The 20,816-nt window shown below is 32.4% G+C and overlaps 1 protein-coding gene across 2 annotated transcripts in view; it reads right to left on the bottom strand.

Moving 5' to 3' along the window:
- Nucleotides 1-20,816, bottom strand: part of LOC130901434 (metabotropic glutamate receptor 2) — a 602,363-nt gene that overhangs the window by 522,127 nt on the left and 59,420 nt on the right. For both annotated transcript variants that reach the window (XR_009060283.1, XM_057812830.1), the window contains exon 2: nucleotides 12,887-13,209. Coding sequence is in view for 1 of the 2 variants with exons in the window: in XM_057812830.1 (XP_057668813.1) it covers nucleotides 12,887-13,209 (323 nt within the window). In the remaining variant the exon portion in view is untranslated. The remainder of the gene's footprint in view (nucleotides 1-12,886; nucleotides 13,210-20,816) is intronic.

The raw sequence follows: 20,816 nt of genomic DNA, 5'->3' as shown, positions 1-20,816 counted from the left end.
TATTTTTTAATAGTATTGGAATTTCATGATGGATTTTGTCGTTATAATCTCAAACTTCAGTTTCGGTATTACCACTTCGTGCGTTGATCTAGCAAACATGTCCAATACGATTTATCCAATAAAGATGTAATGAAGGTATTGTGCAGGTATGTAGTGAAAGTTTACAGATGATTGGAATATCAGAACGCTTAGAAAATTTGCAGGAGCCAGTCGTTATTCAATTTCATCATCACACAAAAGTTTTTGGTGAAGAAGTGATGAGCTAGCATTATGTCAAGAAATGATTTCGCTATTTTTGATTGGACAGGACAGAATAAACGCAATATGATATATAGCCAAGGAACAGAAATTGATACGGTCAAAATAATTGCACAAAACTTGATAAATCTGGGACTGGTATCGTATTATGCAACATACTCACGGTACGCAAACAGTCGAACAAGTTGCTATAGCTCAGGTGACAAATCTAGAGTCGCCCTCTAGTTTAGCACCCAGTGTCTACTTTGTATTTTCGTAGTTAAGGTGCACTAATTCATCATACTGCTGCAGACAGTAAAATGAAAGCCATCTACCGATGTATGGTTCTATGGACAAAGTGGGTTAAATCATACAATTCTGCTTCCTGATAAATACTAGAATATACTTGATCATTGAATCAGACATATACGCATACTATTAATCCCCTTCTTCTCTTGTTACAAAATACTCATTCATTTAACTTGAAACCTCGTAAAAATATTTCGATAACTGCAATTATTTTGTATTTATATGAAATATGACCGATTTGACTTAAAATATGGTCTGACTACAAAAAAAGTACTGAATGAATGAAACAGAATTATATTATTCCCAAAAGATTTCATTGTGCATGCATGGTCCCACAGAATCAAGTAGAAAAAACTGAAACCAAGCCTGTTGATTTCGTATTATATTTTTAAATAAATTAGGTGGAGGATCGATATTTCGCGGAGATGATCAGAATATAAATTGAGTGTTTACAAGTGGTCTTGGTATGACGGGAGTGTTCCTGAGATCGTTAAACCGAAATGAAGGATAAGCGATTAAAAATAACTTCATTACAAGACTCTCCCTTTCCATATAAAAGAACACAAGAAATGAGATTCAAATAATGAAACTCATGTAAAAAAAATTGTCTATTCACCTTGATTTGATAATTTAAAGACCTGTAACATATTAATGTATTATGTACATTCCGAGTGTTGCCTTGTGAGAGAGATCCAGAAAATTACGTCAATATATAGGCTTAAAAAATGTATCAAACAGCATGCTCTGTAGCTGCAATATTATAGAGTAGTGGTTCTCATTTTCTTCTGTGCAGTAGCCATAGTTTTTCCTATCATATAGTACACTGATGGTCTTTATTTTATTATATATAACTCAGACTTTTACAAAACTAAAACTTCGAAGTAAGAGCAGCACGTTGCCATCACGTCTCTGCCGTTGTTAATTGTATGGTTAAACTGCTTCATTTGTCACCATGTCAATCATGTATCTCACCGACTGTGATTAAAAACTTATGTAATTCAATGCCAGTTATTGAATTCTATGATGAAAATGTTTGTATATGACATAAATTATGCCTCTCATCTGACATCTGACTTCTTAGGAAAAATATTCAGGATGAAATACGATCTGAATAGACTAGTGTCATAAATGAAGACTTAACACGAAGACTATATGAGGAAATTCTTCCAACCACCCTCCTATTAGATAGACATTGAGCATTTTGATAAGAATTTATCACTTTCTTCCATTGTTTATGGCATATTCTTCCAGTTTTCCGGAATATTCAATGTTTAAGTCCCAATGCTAAAATATCATATGCGTCGCAATTATTTGTTTCCATTTCATATTGCTCATGCTAAATAAATTCCTACCTTTAAAAGAATCTAGACAACTTTTATTGACTAATATGCATATTTTATTACCAAAGACTATTAATGTAGAATACTTGTATTCAATTATTATTGATGCTATGATCACGTACAAAAGTAGGTGGATACAATGTTTTTGGTTATACTTTGCTTCCATTTATGATATTCGGGATATTCGGAAGAAATAGAAAATAGATGTACCTTGTATCATATGTTGCAAATGATGTTGATCAAATGATGATCAAAGCTTAATCTAATTCAAGACTTTTCCATTTCAACGTTGATTTTACTAACGATGAGTATACTTCAGTCATGTTAATTTGGTTAGCTTTTCCCAACAGAACATCCAGGTAAATATTATTACAATTCTGTTCAAACACATCATTTACTTCAACTCGATTCATCAGAACCAGAACTCTAAATGTATTCGTTATGAAAATATACTTTGAATATTGATCATTAATAGCCGCACATATTCTCAGTTTTCTGGATTTTATAGAGGATTTGTTTCAATTTCCCTCTTAATAATCAATAATTATTGATGTTTTCATCAATTCATCATTTCATCAAATCATGCATTTTATTCGTAATTGATATCAAAGCTCAAAACTGGAGTAATAAATATTTAGTCTTAAGTCTTTATCAAAATATTTTGATAAAGAAAAGTAGAAACGTCAAAATTTATCTTTCTATATTATGATGTGTGTAAAATGTATCAAAATACAGGATTTCTACTTGCTACCTCTGAAATCATTTCGATGTCAATCGACTCTTTTGTCGATATTAACGTCCCCAATGGCTCGCAATTGCAAGAAGAGGTGGGAAATACTGACTATACTAGTGTCGATGTAATTACGTTTAACAACCCTCGTTCGGGCTTGAGACCCGAACTGAGAACAATGTCAAAGAGAGTCGGTATCTGGTACATGTAATTAAACATTCCCCACCGAACACTAAGTGGCGCCATACCCACTTCTAACTGCGTTCCACTGGTCAGGTAGAAATCCAGCGTAGTCGTCGATAATATAGATAAGGTGTGTGAAATGTATCAAAATACAGGATTTTTAGACCACTAGACAAACTATAAAGCTATCTGTGTGAACCCCGCTTACTTGAGTTCTGGGCCTTTGTTTCAGCAGAGCAGTTTCACATCACTGTCATATTACGAAACCACTCATCAAATTAAGGTTAATATGGACTCAAAATTAAGTAATTCCTCTATTATCTACAATTTCGGTGTCACTAAATACATATTGTCCTAGTTTACCATCAAAAAGTATAAAAAATTTTATCAATGATACTTGAAATATGAGCATTATAGGAAGGAATTTTATGTGTAGTATAAGTAAGAGCATTTTTTGGACCTGGAAGCCTCCCACATGTTCCATAAAAAAATATGGAAATCAAGTCAAATTTTCTTCTGCACTGAGAAGCATAAATGTTGCCCATAGAAGTGAAAGAAACCATAACACCGATATGTGAGATTATTTTGGGAAAATCAACGTATAAAATAGTTATGATTCAATACGAAGTCGTTTAAGTCACACTTCAAGAAAGTACTTAATAATCAACTGATCAATTTAAAAAATTTCATGACTCTTACCCATTTCCTGATATTTGCTTCATTAACAACTTTAGCAACACTTAACATGCGACAATAAACATCGAATAATCCACTTAAGAATCAACAAGTTTCTGAAATATTGTAACACTTCTGGTCCAGGTGGTGAACAGAATTCATTTCACACCTTAGCAACGAAAAAAGAATCATCTCGATATTAGGCAGTTAGCATTGTGCAAGGAAGATGAACTATCTCTACTCCAATGAAGGACTGGTCATATAAACGAGCTTTCTCCAGGCAATGATGGTTAAATTCGTATTATGCTTGAATTTTTCCATGAAATCTACGGTGACATAATAACAAGCCAACCCACAGAACAGAAACAAGAAAATATATCTGGGGAAGGAGAAGACATCCAACAACAATTAATACCAAAAGACAAAATTGAAGCAACAATGCGCAAGATGAAAAATAGGAAATCACCAGGGCTGGATAACATTAATAACGAGCTTCTTAAATATGGTGGCAATGAATTAATAGACCAAATGCATGTCATGTTCAACAAGATATACGACCAGAGGAATGGAAAGTAAGCATAACGATCCCCGTCTTTAAAAAAGGGGAAAAGAAAGATCCAAATAATTATAGAGGGATCAGCCTCCTAAGCACGACTTCAAAATTACTAACAAAAATTATTGCAGAAGAAATCTCAAGTAGCGGCATGAGCGAAGAACAACAGGGATTTAGACAAAATAGATCAACCATAGACGCTATATTCATCTTAAGACAGATTGCCGAAAAGGCCATAGAGTACAATAAAACCGCGTTTATGTGCTTCATAGACTTAACAAAAGCATTTGACAGAGTGAGACTACATGACGTCATTGAGCTACTAAAAACACGAGGCGTAAACCAAAGGACAATAGACATCATTCGGGACATGAACAACGGAAATAGCACATATGTAAGAGTAAACAACGAACTCTCCAATAAAATGCCAGTATCAACAGGGATCAGACAAGGAGATAGTCTCAGCCCAATACTCTTCAACATTATAATGGACGAAATCATAAAAGAAGTCAAAACGGCAGGCAAAGGATACAGAATGGGAAAACATGAGTTTAAGATAGTTTGCTACGCTGATGACGCGGTTGTGATATCCGAAGATGAGGATAATCTTCAAAAACTGCTACACAGATTTGAAATAGTTGCAGGAAAATTCAATATGATCATATCGAAACAAAATACACAATCCTTGACAATAGCGAGAGAACCAAGAAGATGCAAACTGGCAATTTATAATAAAAGTGTAGAACAGGTTATGTCTTTTAAATATTTAGGGGTTAACATCACGAGCAATAGGAACTTGAAACAAGAAGTCAAAACGCAAACAACAGCAGCATCTAGGATATCAGGATTCCTTCGAATCGTGATATGGAGGAATAAATTTTTAAGTATCGAAAGCAAAACACGGATATATAAAACTTGTGTCAGACCAGTAATGACATACGCCATAGAAACGAGGGCGGAGACTGCAACTACTAAGCGGATTCTTAGAACGACCGAGATGAAGACATTACGCTCAATCACAGGGAAAACACTAAGAGACAGAATAAGGAGCAATGAAATTAGAAGAATGTGTGATGTTCCGGATATAGTGAGATGGGCCAGAACTAGAAGAAGAGCACGGAGAGATCATGTCAATAGAATGAACAACGATCGACTGGCGAAAATCGCAAAGGAAGAGAGACCCAATACAAGTAGACCGCCTGGAAGACCACCAAAGCGCTGGTATGAGAGCTGGTCCTCGCAGTCACAACTTAGGCTGCCTCTTTGAAAACACAAGACATAGTCTTAAAATAAGAAGAAGAAGAAGCTTGAATTTTGGTATTAATGCTTAGTATAACTAGTTTTTCTGTTTCTGAAGCCAGTTGCTTAAACTGACAATAAGAACAATAAGATTAGTATCATTGAATAGGTTATGTAATACTTTTATGAACTCGTCCACGACATGGTCCGCGATGCCGGTCCCGTCCGGTTATAATGAAAGTCTAAAATTTGGCGAATACGTTGATTCTCGGTATGCGGCGCCCATTATATTGATTAGTGCATATCATTTTCTTAACTCATGTTCTAGGAAGACTTTTTATTCGTTTGTTTCCTTCTAGAATTCTATAAATTCCTCTCTGTTATAAAATCGTGCTTATAATCTGTTATAGAATCTTGTTTTGCACCGAGAAGAGAGTATATAATTTAGAGTCATAGTAGACGTAACGTAACAGTAGAAAGTAACCGGTAAATTTAGATAAATTATAATAGTTAGTATATTAGTAGAAAATTATCATCACATGAGTTAGTTAGGTCTGGTGTAAGTAAAATATTTCAAATAAATAAAAAAAAAACATTATAATACCTTTGAAAATAGGCGCTTTTGTGATTTACAAGCTTTTAGTCTGAATGACATTTATATACAGTTTTCGTATATAACTAGCTTATGTATCTAAAAATAAGCTTTTGAATATTGCTCTTCGATATTTGTGTCGACTTACATTTATCACCATGGTTAAAATTTATTTGATCGACTGTATGATTATTTCTCGAGACTAATGTTTCTATTATATTTTATATTATAAATTAGAATTGGAATACCCTCAAGTGGTTTCACTGGAATGAACTTAGTTATTCAACATTTTAATGGAAATCCGCAAACAAAATAAATCAGTGATACGAATATCACATTCCGCTTTGGCTCGAAATATGTAAATGAACGTTATGAATATTTAATTATATTCGCTGCTCCAAATATAATACAAAATTTGTCATATTTCAAGCTCTTTCTTAACGATAATAAAATCAAATCTCTTAGAAGAAATCACAGAAAGTTCTCTAATACAGAGAAGTAATGGATTTTACAAGAGTCCGAAGAAAATACTACTTCACCCATGTGCAGAAAACTCTGCATTTTTTCAAATATTTATCAATATTTTTTGAATTTCAGCCAGGTTAATGGAAGTAATAATTACATCTCTTGATTTTTTTTTGTTAATTTTGGTAACCATTAACATATTATTATTATTTCCCGTAATCAAGTTATATAATATTATATAAACAACTCTTTAACGGTTTCTGTTAGAGCTTCATTGTATATTGGCGCTGATATGAGTGCATGGGCAAGTGTGAGTTAGTTTTATGGACGTTATAGACGAAGAAACAAGTGTGACGCCTCAATTGTATTATATCCGTCACTCCAAGAACACCCATTTTTGTCCTCTACGAACTGGATTTTGGCCAGCAAAAATTGGCTTTGTCAAGTTCACGCCAAGCCATTTTTTGAAACAAAGAAAACCACAGCTACGTTGCCAAGCTACACAGGAACACGATGTTACGGAATCAAAAAGATAAGTCCTTATTACTTCATTTTTATTTTATTGTTTTCATATTTTAATGTACGTCAATTATGAGTGATATCGAAGATGCTGAAAATAAAATAGAATTATGTCACAGACGCGATATAATAGAGGCTAAATTGATTAGATTTGGAAAGTTTATTAAAGATTCAGAGCTAAAATAGCACAAATAGAAATAAGATAGAAGAGTATTGAAGAAGAGTTTATAAATTTGATAATTGCCACTCACAATTAGGATTATCAGATAGCGTTGAAAAGGAGAAGAGAGAGAATGTAGAATCAATATTTTTCACACTTATTGGCGAAGTGAAGGAAATTATTCAGTCGATTTTGAAAGTAAAAATATGACGTCTATACCTGCTAATCTCAAAAACTCGAATTTAAATTTACCAGGTTGCCAGATATGGGTTTACCTTTATGTTGCGGAACATTCAGTTCACTCTCGTGATGATATTTCTGAAATTCAAAAATTTGATTTTCAAAGACCTGTTGTAAGGACGACGCATTGCACTTAATCAATTCGTTAGAAGTGACTAGTGAAAATTATTTGATTGCACTCGATTTACTCAAGAAAAGATATGGAAATAAACGCGTGATTGTGAATCATCATGTCAATGGTTTATTGTTCAATTTGCTAGTTAGTAACTACAAAATTCTATTTTGCTATTAAATCGCATATTGATAAAGTATTCCAACACAGAAATGCTCAATCAAAACTGAAATTACCTGCAGATCATTGGGAAACATTGTTAATTCCCGTTATATTAGAAGATTAGATGAATGACATGATAATTTGAATGAATTCTTGACAAAAAATTGTTGTGCTTTAGAAGCGAGTTATCAAGAAATAATAAGAGTCAAAATATAATAAATAAATAAAGAACAGGTAAGAATTGCGAAATATGTAGTGATTCACATTATATATTTCAATGCCAACGTTTTATAATTAACAATAGATATAAAAATGTAGAATCTATCGGCTTATGCATTAATTATTTACGACCAGCTCATTAGAAATATGGATGCAGATCGTCATCGTGTGAAAAATGTAGAAAAAAGCACAGTTCTGGTTTTCTTCAAGGTAAAATATTCGAATCTCACAACTTTCACCTCAAGCGGCAACAATGCATTATCTGTAGAAACAATACTCAAAACTAACAATATCAACGAACGAGATCTAGTTTTCATACCAGAACAAACACGAACTTTTTAAAACTTGGAAAATAATCAAGTATTAAATTTTCACTCGAATATTTATGAACGGGAACTTTCTACAAACGTGAATTTATTATTTACAGCGATAATATTTATTGAAGACGATTTTGGTAACTCACAGGAATGCAACGCTCTTTTAGATTCAGGTAGTTAAACGAATATGATTACACCATCTTTATTCAATAAAATGAATTTGAGAAGTATGGAATTTAATGTCAGTTTAAATGGAATAAATCGAGGTACTACGAATATTATATACAAAATCGATGCAAAAATAAAGTCAAATTTCATTTTTCTTAACGAAAAAGTCGTTTTTAAAAATATATTTATTAAAACAATTACAAGTTCATTGTTAGATATCTGAACAGAGAATAAATGTATATGAATGAATTTACAAGAAGTAAAATTTATCTGCATTTGTTGCTAAAGAAGAATTTCTAACTAAGAATGGATAACAGGTCTATCGCGCTTTGATGTTTTCTAGATAAGCCGTATATGTAACTATTTAAGTCTCGAAAAGTATGGATTGACTTTTCGATTTTTGGGCGTTTTTGAAGTTTTCTTGACTTGTATCTTTCATGGGTTTTCTGCATACCAAAATTTTTGTTTTGAATTTGAACAAGACACATTCTATCAAAATAATAAATATTATCGCTAAAAGGCTTTCGATTATTGTTGTAACTCTATGTATTGGAAATTTCTTGGATCTGCTTCAAGTTTCTTGACAATTCGTTGATTTGGAAAAGGTCATCGAGATTGAGCTTTGTTGTGTTATATTTTTCGTAGTGTTTTGAAATTGACAATTCGTTTCCAACTTAAACAGGGCAAATCTTTAACTATAACTGATTTCGTCGTCATTGATCTTTGATTATTGATCCATAGTCTGCAATTTTTTGGGATTTTGACAAGTGATGCATTTTAGAGATAATGATTGGATTGATGTTTTGTTAGTATTTTTTTCTTGTTAAATTGGCACTATCAAGACTTTCTTGGCTGTAACTTATTGGATGATTATTTCTTCGATATTGACTTCTAAAATTTGGCAATGATCTGTTCCCTTTAAGTAGGCTAGAGGTGCATTTATCCTTTTAGAAAAAAATTTGGCAGCCATTTGGCAGGTACCTTCGAGTGGCAGAAATTCTTCTTTTTCTGGTTGGGTTTCATTTTGCTTTTGTGCCAAGTAAGGGAATTTAGGAGTGTACATTTTATTATTGCAAATATAGAAACAATAGTTTTTGACTTGAATTAAGAGAGACCTTGAAATCAATATAACGATATGAGGGTATATCATTGAATAGCTGCTTGCTTAAAATGTATTCAGCTATCCAAGATTCATGATTACCAAATTTTAATAGCGTAATTACAATTGTTTTCGAGATATATACTGGCCAAGACCTTGTGGGACACCGTGAATACTGAACATGCTAGTAATTATTAACATTTTTCAGTATACTTGTACTGTTAGACCTCCATACTTTACTGCCATGAACAATCCAAGATGTGTGTAGTATGTAGTGTGAAGTACACTCGGAGGCCAATAATCTAGCATACCTTTTATTTCATACTAGTAGCTTGAGAATAGTTTGAAAAGACCTTTGATTTCATGGTTTAAAACACGCATTTTCTTAGGACACCAGGCTGTTTGCTGCCTTACGTACAATAAGTGAAATGTTTGTTTTCGACATTTTCATTCTCTTAGTTCGTTTGAGTGAATTTGGTTATTTTGGGAGATTTTGATTTGGTTTTATAATATAATTCTACACCAACCGGCATTGAAAATATTTTGTTTTGTTAAAACTGACGTGAATATGTGTTTTTTGAATCATTTTGAAATTATTGAGAGCAGAAAAATGAGACCGTATCTTTTTATATTGAACATTGCTTTTCCGAATATCAAAAATAACCACAACACTCAACTTTGAGCTCTATACTTGATTTCTGAATAGGTATTTGTTTGTAAGATGAAGTCAATCGCTGTAAAACTCAAATCTCAATGATACAGCTTACTCAAATTTGGACAGGACACAGATGACAGATGTTTCTTGAATGAGTTTTCTACTCATAATTCATTAAATTAAAAATGCTCTCGTATTAATTCTAATAATTTTATAGACCAATTTATTTATACGGCTTCGCCAATAATTAAAACTATCTTGCAATTCCTCGCAGCATCAAAAATCTTTAATAAGTTGGTTTCTAAGGTTATGATGAGGTTAATGCAGTTACCCAGTTACCCAAAATCGCTCAAACTACTGTTTGAATATAGAGGTAGGAGAGTGCTGAAAGCACCAAAAGTACATAGCTAAATAGATAGAAACTTTATCCATTACTAGTTGGAATTATTGTGTTTATTTCTAAAAAATAGTGATAATAGTAAACATGAACGATATGTGTACTATCTTGCGTTGCTATATTGCTATCTTCACAGACGCAAGCTGGGCTGAACGTAATTAATTCTGTTTATATCAGTTCTAAGCTGTTATGGGAGTGGTTTCAATTTGCTGAATGACCATAGCAAAGTCACAATAGCTTGGATACCGGCCATAAAGGTAACGAAATGGCCAACAAAATTTTGTAAATTCGTTTTATTAAATAAAAAACCCTACTGCTCCCTTGCAAAATAAATAATTGAAGCATGTCGCTAAGAAATTTATAGAGCTTAATTTTCGGTTGTGATCGGGAATCACAAGTTCAGAGAGGAGTGAAATAGTTTTTATATACTAGGATAATCGCTAGAATTTACAGCTACCTGCTTGGTCACGGCAGAGAAATAGTCAGTAAGGGTGATGAAATAATCTGTATTATTCATTCACACTAAAGTGATTGATGAATCCATTGTTCCGTACACAAAAAATTTTAAAAGTAAATTATTTTAGACCAGATTCGAACCCAGAATCTTCGTATTCAAATTTTTCAGTGCTTCAATATTTTACTAGATGTAGAAAGCGAAAAAGAGTTTTCTTTAACATCACCAGAAACTAGAGAAACTATTGAAGTTGCCTCGTCAAAGTTATTACCGGAAAAGTCGAGGGAAGTGTTTAATATGACAAATGAATTTTGAACTGTCAAAAAGGAATATTAATAACTATGAATAAATACCATCCTCTCAACATTAGATACCCAATATTCGTTTAACTAATACAGATATTTGTTTTGATTATTATGGCGATATATCATAATTTTCGAAAACCATTTACTATGTTTGAACGAACAAAGATATATTGTAAATAATATTTATTAGAATGCAATAAGAATGTTTCTAATGACATAACAAAATTTTCCAACAAAATTATTGTCGTAGATGAAGTATAGTATTCTATTCACGTATAATGAATTATTACCTCATGAATAATAACCTTCAATATACACACGTGAATTATATACTATTAATGAAATTTGATTATTTGAGGATTTTTTGTTTGCAAATACTTGTTTATCGTATCATACAAATTAAAACAATTACAAAGCAAAAACTTGTATTCGTGTAAAAATAAGCAGAATTTTGTTAAATAAATCCGAAATAAAAACAAAATAAAATCTTTTTTTAAGAAAAAAATGTGAATACTGAAAATAACATAACTTAATAACTTGTGTTTCCACCTCTTCTGGTAATTAATTCTCCAACGCGTCTTGGCATGCCACGAATTAGCTCATCAATAACATTATTGGGCATATTGTTCCACTCTTCTTGAATAGCCGCAGTTAGGTCCCAGAGAGTTAAAGGGGGATTTTCCCTATTGGATATTGCTCTGCCAAGATAATCCCATACATGTTCGATGGGATTCATGTCTGGCGAGTCCGCTGGCCAGTTTAATCTTTGAATATTTCCCTCTTGTAGCATATTCTGTACCCTTGGTACGCGATGTGGTCTGACATTTTCATCTTGAAAAATGAAATTTGCTCCAAATTCGTTGCGCAAAGGTTGCACGTTTGCTTGGATAATGTTTTGAGCGTATATGGCACCAGTCATTGTTCGCTCAATAAGAATAAGTGGAGTGCGGCGACCACACATTATACCCCCCAAAACATAACTGATCCACCTTGATAAGGGACAACGCCTCTTGTGAAAATTAGTCGCTCTCGTTTACCTGGGTCTCTCCAAATTCTTTCCCGGCGACTATCACTCTGTAGGCCAAATCGTGTCTCGTCAGAAAATAAGACGTTGCTCCATTGGGGTAAAAGCCAATTCCGATGCTCTTCGGCCCATTGGCGACGTTCAGCTCGATGTCGAGGTAGAAGTCTAGGTACCCTTAAAGGTTTTCTTGCCCTGAGATTTAAAGAATGTAACCTCCTTCTTATGGTACTTCTCGAAATTACTCTTCGGTAGGTATGCAAAAAATGACTTCGAAGAGTGGTTACCGTTATTCTTCGGTTTTTTTCCCTCTCTGAAGTCACTCTAGGTCGACCAGACACCACCCTTCGTGCAACGCCACCAGTTTCTTGAAAAACGGCCACTACCCGCCTTATCGAAGTTCGCGGCATATTTAAACGCCTAGCAATCTCATGATTTGAGAAACTCTCTTGGTCTAGGGCCACAATTCTTGCTCGTTCAAATTGAGAAATCGGATTTCCTTGCATCTTAGACAAACTTCAACGAATACTTTCTATACACACTTCAATTCTAAACTGACTAACAAGTTTTTGCTTCCTAATTGCTTTTGAAGGTATTCGTAAACAAAAAATGCTGAAATTGAAATAAACGTGTGACAAATAAACAAGGGGGGCAAGTTACATAGAAAATTAATTCAAACGAAAATATATGGACAGATCAAGCTGGAATGACTGTTGAAAAAAAATATGGACTTACCATAAAAATATCTGCTCTCTGATTCATTTCTAACTTGAGCTTCATTCTCTCCGAGATTAATTGTTGATGAGATGTTGTAAATTTTCGCACAATCACAAACACCACTTATTAAATAGCAGTCACTGTTATTATAGTCAGTAGGGAAATCCGTTATGTTTTTATCACATAATGTTTCTTGTTTGATTATCGTGAAATTATCAGAATCCTCACTATTGTAAGCATTGATTGTCTTAAATAGAAACCAATTTAGGGGTATTAAAACGAAAAAGTAAAGAAGTTCGATTTTACAAAGCATTTTTGTCATTTTATGTCTCACATTCCATCTGTAACAAAAAAAATGTGCATTAATTATACAAAACGAACAGATTAATTTCACAGAAGTTTTTCAGAGGAGAATCATTTTCACACCAATTTATTCAACTTCCAGCTCTACCTTTTAATTTTCATAATATGAGAAATGCAGAAAATCAATTTTCATAACCTGAGAAATACAGAAATAATTTGACGATCTTGTATTTTAATAGTTTGATGGCCTTACAAGAAGAATGAAATTAAAGATGCCAATAGACCTGTTATATTTTTAACAAATATTTCCCCTACATCGTTAATGAGAAATTTTATCAGATCAAATTTTCTTTATCTGACACCAAAGGCTGCTCTTGCAAGGTCAAGGCTATGGAAACTTGAGAATCACTTCTGTACCAACGGTCACATCACCATGAATTCTAGATAAAAATTGAGATTTGCAAAAATCGGAGTCTTCAATTCAATAGTTTCCAAATAGATTTAATTTTTCAAAGAAATTCGAAAATGTTGACGTTTTTTGTTAATTTGTATATCTCGTTACTTTGAAATATCAACGTTTCATCTTAACACAAAACAACACATGATTCACTCCAACACGAGCACGCAGAAACATATGCATACGCATACAAATCCGCGCGCTCATACAGTAGCACTCATAAGAATACGAGGGAGCATAAACCAGGATGCGCAAAGAAAAATACGATTGCACTTATATGAACCAGTATATATCCAAGTACAGAAGAATTGGTTGCATGCTTATACATAAGGAGTCGCAAATATCCGCATTCACATACTCGTATTTTTGTATTTGCGAATCTTGAGTCTGTACTTTAACGTCACATATTCTTATGATACGGTAACTAGTCTCCAATGGTTGTCATTTTATTATTACCTATAAGAATCTGACACTCGCCAGACGAATTCTTCAAATTGATTACTTTGGTAAGCACTGAAAATTGTTACACCTACAATTTCTTGGTGGGTTGAAAAAATTACAATGTATTCATAGTTGAAACGAGGTATGTGAACAGCAGAATGTTTCTGCTTGCTAAAGTTAAACATATGAAAATTCACAACAAGCATTTTTAAAATTTTAGGTTCAACATTTAAGGGTATATTTGAAAATATAAATAATGAAATTTTTCAAAATCGATATATTTTTTCTGTCCCCAAATATATTAAGACAAATGAAGTCTCACCCTTATTTGAAGAGGTAGTGAAATAAAAAATTCATTGAATTCTTTGGAGAATTCGATAATATACAAAGTGCCCCTTAGAGCGGTAATTTCAAAACGAATTCCTTTTTTAATTCTATATTGCCAAGTACGCCTTCTACTGGTGGACCCACACTTAAAATAATTTCCACGTTTCCCGGGGCTGCTTTTGTTATTTTATTTTTTTCTGAAGCTGTAATATAATCTGTTCCTGAGATATGGCCAACGGACATTCTTAGTTGCCCAGTCACTCAAAATTCATGATATACATGAAAAAACAATATAGGAAAAATGAAACCAATTGAAAAGAAAAACTCTTTATTCAAGAAGAAGCTAGAAAATTCGAAAGAAATCTATACAAAAATAGAATAAAAGTAGAATATTAGGAAAGGGTGCTACTCGAACACAATATATATTGATAATTAAATATGTCTACGAAAATCTATGGTACATATCGTTGGATTTAAAATAAGTCAAAGTCAATCTATAAATATAAAAAACTACCCTTAATAGTTACTGAAGCAACACAAAATTAATTACATACTTTTCACACAAGTTTTCAATGAGATCGTACAATTATGAATAGATGATAGTTTAGTCCTAATTTTATTGAGTTATTTGCAGATACTTTTGTGTACGTATTTCACGATGATCGTTCTTATTAACCGTTATATGAGAAAATTGACTATTCTGAGAATTAACTTCTGGAAAACATCGAAGTTGAGGGCGCAGGTGAATAATTTCATTCGGGTTCTATATACAATTTTTTTATTTGCAATCAAAATCAGAGAGGAGTGCTATAAAGCAAGGAGTGCGACAAAATTGTCATAAAACATTTTTTGTACAACTGTGAATGGGAATTCACTTTGTCTAGAAAATATCAAGAATAAATACCAACAAACAAATTAAAATATCTCATAAAATTTTGGAATCAACCATTCAACGAATATATCACGTTTCTGATCAGCAGTAGCATGAAACATCTTCGGGAATTTTTGTTGTTCAAATCTGCTATCAAATATTATATCCAATAAATGAAATTGTTTCACGATGAAAAATTAATTAATAATTAACTTTGCTAGAAATTATTCAAATAATATTTAATGTTTATTTCGTGAATTATTTTGTGTTCTTTTTCACGGTGATAAAAAGTTAATCTCTACACATTTTGTTTTATGACAGTTGTACAAAAATAAAAAGTTAGCTCCAGCAAATCACACCATACGACACATAATTGGAAAAAAAAAATCTTCGATGATTCCGGAGTCTGGAATCAAAATCTCAATTTCGAATTATCACCTAAAATGTTTGTCCTCGCAGTATGTTTCGAATACAGTATCGAAACAGTTTCCTTTTGAATAAAAATACTACGAGCCGATCCTCATTTTACCGAATGTTGTTTGTACTGCTAAAGATGTTCTGACTTTCTATTTACCCTCTCTAGTACATTCACACGAATTCAAATTCTGTGCTCATCGAATATTAAACCGAAATGAGGTCTGCTAAGGATTTTAACTAAAAAACGAGAATGGACTACATATAAATAAGAAACTGCGTTGTGAAATGAAATATTTATATATACAGATTTGTATAGATCTGTATTCAGTTTAGTATAGGGTTGATGATATAAATTGTATTTTGAATAAATACATTCATGCTCGACTTAATTTAGAACCCTGATGAGTTTTGCAATTCAAATAAGCGGCTTTATATTTCCCAATTTGAGCATGATTGTGCATTTTAAACCAATTTATTCATTTAAAACTGAGCATAAATAAGCTATATTTTGTGAGTAAAATAGTAAAGGTCAGGAATTAAATGAGGGCGCACTTGTATCGATTCTAATTGAATCGATATTACTCAAAATAGGGGTGAAAATTAGATTATCACTTTTCAAATGAGTCGAAAAGTGATGAAATATTTCAGTAATGTAATGCAGTGGCGGATTTATTGATTTGCGGCCTGTATGTTAATCATATTTCGCTACCTCTATTGACCACTGAAAATCGATACCTCAGTTTCAAATTCATAATTTGAAAACCAGGGATACATATGAGATCCATTATTGTTGTCGGGGCAGAGAATTGTTGAGACATTATTCTAAGCAAAAAAATTTCAATCATGTACATGATTCGCTAAATCGTATAAAATCTTGTTCATAGCGTCCGAATCTATGCATGAAACATCTAGAGCGTTCAGCTTTTGGTGACTTAAAAGTCCATAGGGAATAGTTCTTCACATTTTTTAAGCACGATAAACTTCTCTTATCTGAACAATCTGTTGCTAGTGTAGGCAGAGTGAAACGGAGTACTACTTCAAAGTTTGAAGAAATTCTGCTCTCGCAGGAACAGAGATATACTTTTTAATGTATATATATATAACTTACTCAATATTAATGGAAAATTTGTTGCCCGTTGAACTCTGCTACCCGAGGCTATAGCCTGATAGTAAAACTACCATTTATGTCATGTCTGTGTTCGAGGCAAATGAGAAGAAAATATGTGTGATGTTGAAACTTAGAATAGGGTTGTAAGAGCTGGAGACTGAAACTGAAAATCGCGGCAGTATTGATAAGAGCTGGATTTCACTATGCAAGTTTATTAAGATGGTTTTGTTCATTTAAATCCATTCAAGAGTGATTTCGCACATGGTGGGGTATTTCAAGGTAGAAACATTCTAGCGTAGATTTTAGAAACGGTAACAGTGATGACAAGAAAGATATGTTTCCAGCAATGTTGTTTCTAAGAAAGCTACATGGATTTTTCACGTATAACAATTGTGAGAGTCCTTTTGCCGTCATGTTCATGTCCATTTATTTACAGTTTATCCTTAAAAGTCTATCCATCTCATTAATGAATTTTTGTGAACTATCTTCCAGCTTCTCTATTTTCCATCTTTTTTTATTTGCCTTGATTTATTTTTTGTTGCATTCTATTTTTCACCAGAAAGTGGTCTGTATAGACATTTGCTCATCGAAATTATAGCACATCATGTATTGATTCCTCTGTTTTTTTGATATTAAAACGTGGTCTATTTGATTTTCTCGTGTTTGTCGTGGAATCATCCATTGTCTTATGTTCCGCTTTGTGTTAAACTGGGCTAACTATCCGAATATTCAATTCTGTAGCCATATTACAAACTATATTTCAAATAGCGATTCTTTACCTGCTGCATACACTTTGAGAGTCTTTGTCTTCTCTTTCAGCAGCTTCTTTGAACGCATATATATGTAATATTAGCAGCTTTAAATTTCAATGTTATATATCAAATTCTCCCATTTACTCGCTTGTACTCCAGTATAATATCTCTCATTTTTTTGCTGACCATCAATCCAGCTCCATTTCTCTCCGGTTTCTTCTGCCCTGCATCAGATAACGTCAATTCTTCCTTTTATCTTAGCCAATATTTCTATGTTATGATTAATTATTTCTCTAACTGTCTCCTCCATTTTTCTGGTCGCATTGTTTTTATATTCCATGAACCTATTGTTATAATGATTTTATTTCTACATCTTTTCCTACTCACTTTTATTTAATTATCATTAATTAGTATTATGCAAGTAGTTATAAGGTGATTGTGAATATTTTCATTGCATTAAAAAATATAATTAAGAATTGATTTCCAAATTTGATATTTGAACCTCTAGTTGTTGATCCTAAAAAATTTTTCTCAGAAACTCTCGTACATAACTTTTCAAAACAAAATAAAAATTGTATAAAAAATCAGTCTTCTGTTAACCTCAAAGAATAAACATTGAAATCGAAAATTTTCCATCTCTCATGAAATCGCTTCACCTATCCAGGAAAACATTGTATATATTACCAGTTTTTCATTTCGTGTACTTTACAAAATTCATTTTTCCGAAAATAATCCAGATGTTCATATTCTCCACATATGTTTGGCCAGTCTATCAGTAAAATGGAAACGCATCAAATTGTTGTTTCCAAGCATGTCTCAAAGCGTCGCTCTAATATAAACACCTGCACATAAATAATAATAACTTTACTCTTTTCTATCTATAACTATATTGGAGGCGTGGCAAGTTTATTATAGCTCTACAGAACAGTAGAAAACTGTTTAGACTTGTTAAAAATCTTGTGTACCTAAGATTACATAGCCTTGTCACAAGAATTTTTTCAATTAGTACTTATTTGTTAATGAGGACTGAAATTTTTGTTTTATTCCAATTTCAAGATTATCTTTCCAACAAATATCACCGAAAATACGATTTTTCCATATAATAAGGAAATCCAAGTTGATTATTCTTAACAGTTCAGTTTAGTTTCAGGTTGTAAAGGGCCGTGTGCAATATATTGTGAATTCTGGTGTAAACACCGAAAGATCGGTCCTTTAGCAGTTGACGAAAAAACATTAATATCAAAACTTTTCACTGAAAAAATTATCCCAGAAAGTCTATTTTAACAGAGAGAAACGATATTGTAGTAAGTGGAAGAAATTATCTGAGGTCGATGAAAAAAATTGGGAGCGTAAGAAGAAATATATTTTATTTGGTTGAAACATAGATCAATCACCAGATACATTTTGGTAAGATGAAACTGCTACACGGCTTTTTCAAATAAATAATCCACTGGTTAAAAGTCACCAACAGTAAAGGGGCGACGACTGATGATAGTACACATCGGCAGTTCAAGCTGTTTAGTTAAAGGTGGTTTATTGAGTTTTGAATATGCTCGTTCCCGTGACTATCATGAGGACATGAACTCTGATAATTTCAAATATTGGTTTCAACAAATGATAGATCTCCTTCCTCAGAATTATATAGTAGTAATGAATAATGCAAATTATCACTCAAGACTTTTGGAAAAACTGCCAATAACCATACCATTAGAAAATTTATAAAATTGGCTAAATTTAATTAGAGTTAGAATTAGAATATTTAGTTCCAATCCAGATCTGTGAATGAAGAACTATATTCTATCCCCTTTATAACGATATTTGTATATCCACAATTCCATTGCGAACTAAACCTGACTGTACTGGTATGGGCACAAATGATGGGAGAAGTTTCAATAAAAAAAATTCTCTTGAAATAAGTGGTTTTGAACAGTTATTTTTGAAGGCTGTAAATAATGTGGAGCCTGAAAACTAGTTAATTATACAATTAGAGAAGTGGAAAAGTAGAAGTTGGACAATTACTTCTCAAATGATCTAACCACTAATTGTGAGTATTTCTTGCAACAGTTCATCTTCTATTTCATGTACTAATTTAAATTTGTAAGAAGTAGCTCTACTCTAGTTTTTATAGTTTAAAAATCAATGTTTAAACCTTTATACCTATATAACCAGTATGACACATAGTTCTTCAATCTCGTGAAAAAATTCCACTTTTTCCTTCGACTATTTGGAAGTTTTAAGCAAGTTGATTATATGGAAATATAAGTATACACCCAACATATGAATTATATTTATAGAATTCTTACGAAAATATTCGAAGTATAACTTGGAAAAATATTCTACTCATTACTAAAAGAAATGATTATGGATTACGAATGCTTCATTATTTTATCATTCTGTTTCATGGCTCATATTACAAACTATTCCGTTGTGATATCTGCAAAAATATTGGAAAACATGCGAGAGTTAATAATGAAACGAGGAAATCTAGAAGTTCGATTTTCAAACTGAATTTTTCATCAAATAGGAACAATACATAACGATGTATTGTTTTTGTTATGAGATACTTTTATTGCATGAAACGAAAAATTGTTATCGTATTGTAACTTCTGATTAGTAGAGAATAATATCCTTATTCAATTTGACTTTAAGATGAGAACATCTTCTATTTCCTTGAAGAATTTCTCGGGTTAACCTCTACAATCTATCTCCCAGCAAGTTGAAGTGATTGATTGGATGCAATTTGAAATTCGTATCAGGAAAGTTACAAAGAAACAAAAAAAAGTGAATTTCGGTTCATATCCTAGAATAACAAAACAAGATTTGATTGAAAAATGGAGATTTTACCTTTTGTGCAATAAACGTAAATTCTACAATTTCCTGCTCTGTGAAGGATAATATTTGCATTCGTATTGAGTACTTCGAAATGGAAGGTATACTTATCAGACTACCAGACTTATAGTTCCTTTGTTCCTCCTCTTATAGTATATGAACAAGAGAGCCAGTGGTTTTGTATGAGATATTGAATTTATTTGACCGGTACGGAACAACTACACGGTTATTTTTAAGTAATGTATATACACCATACACATACATATATATACACATATACATATATAGATTTCGATGGTAAATGAGGTGTGCAAAATATATCAAAATAAAGGATTTCTACTACTCACAATTATTTCAAAAATCCATATTTCGAAAATGTGTTTCACCGTTCTTCAAAAGGGAAAACGACTACTTTCCTGGCTAATGCCTCGACGAATATTGAA

This window comes from Diorhabda carinulata, chromosome X (genome assembly GCF_026250575.1).
Source record: "Diorhabda carinulata isolate Delta chromosome X, icDioCari1.1, whole genome shotgun sequence".
Taxonomy (NCBI): domain Eukaryota; kingdom Metazoa; phylum Arthropoda; class Insecta; order Coleoptera; family Chrysomelidae; genus Diorhabda; species Diorhabda carinulata.
Note: the sequence above shows the minus strand (reverse complement) of the source record. Positions and strands in the feature narration are given on the sequence as shown.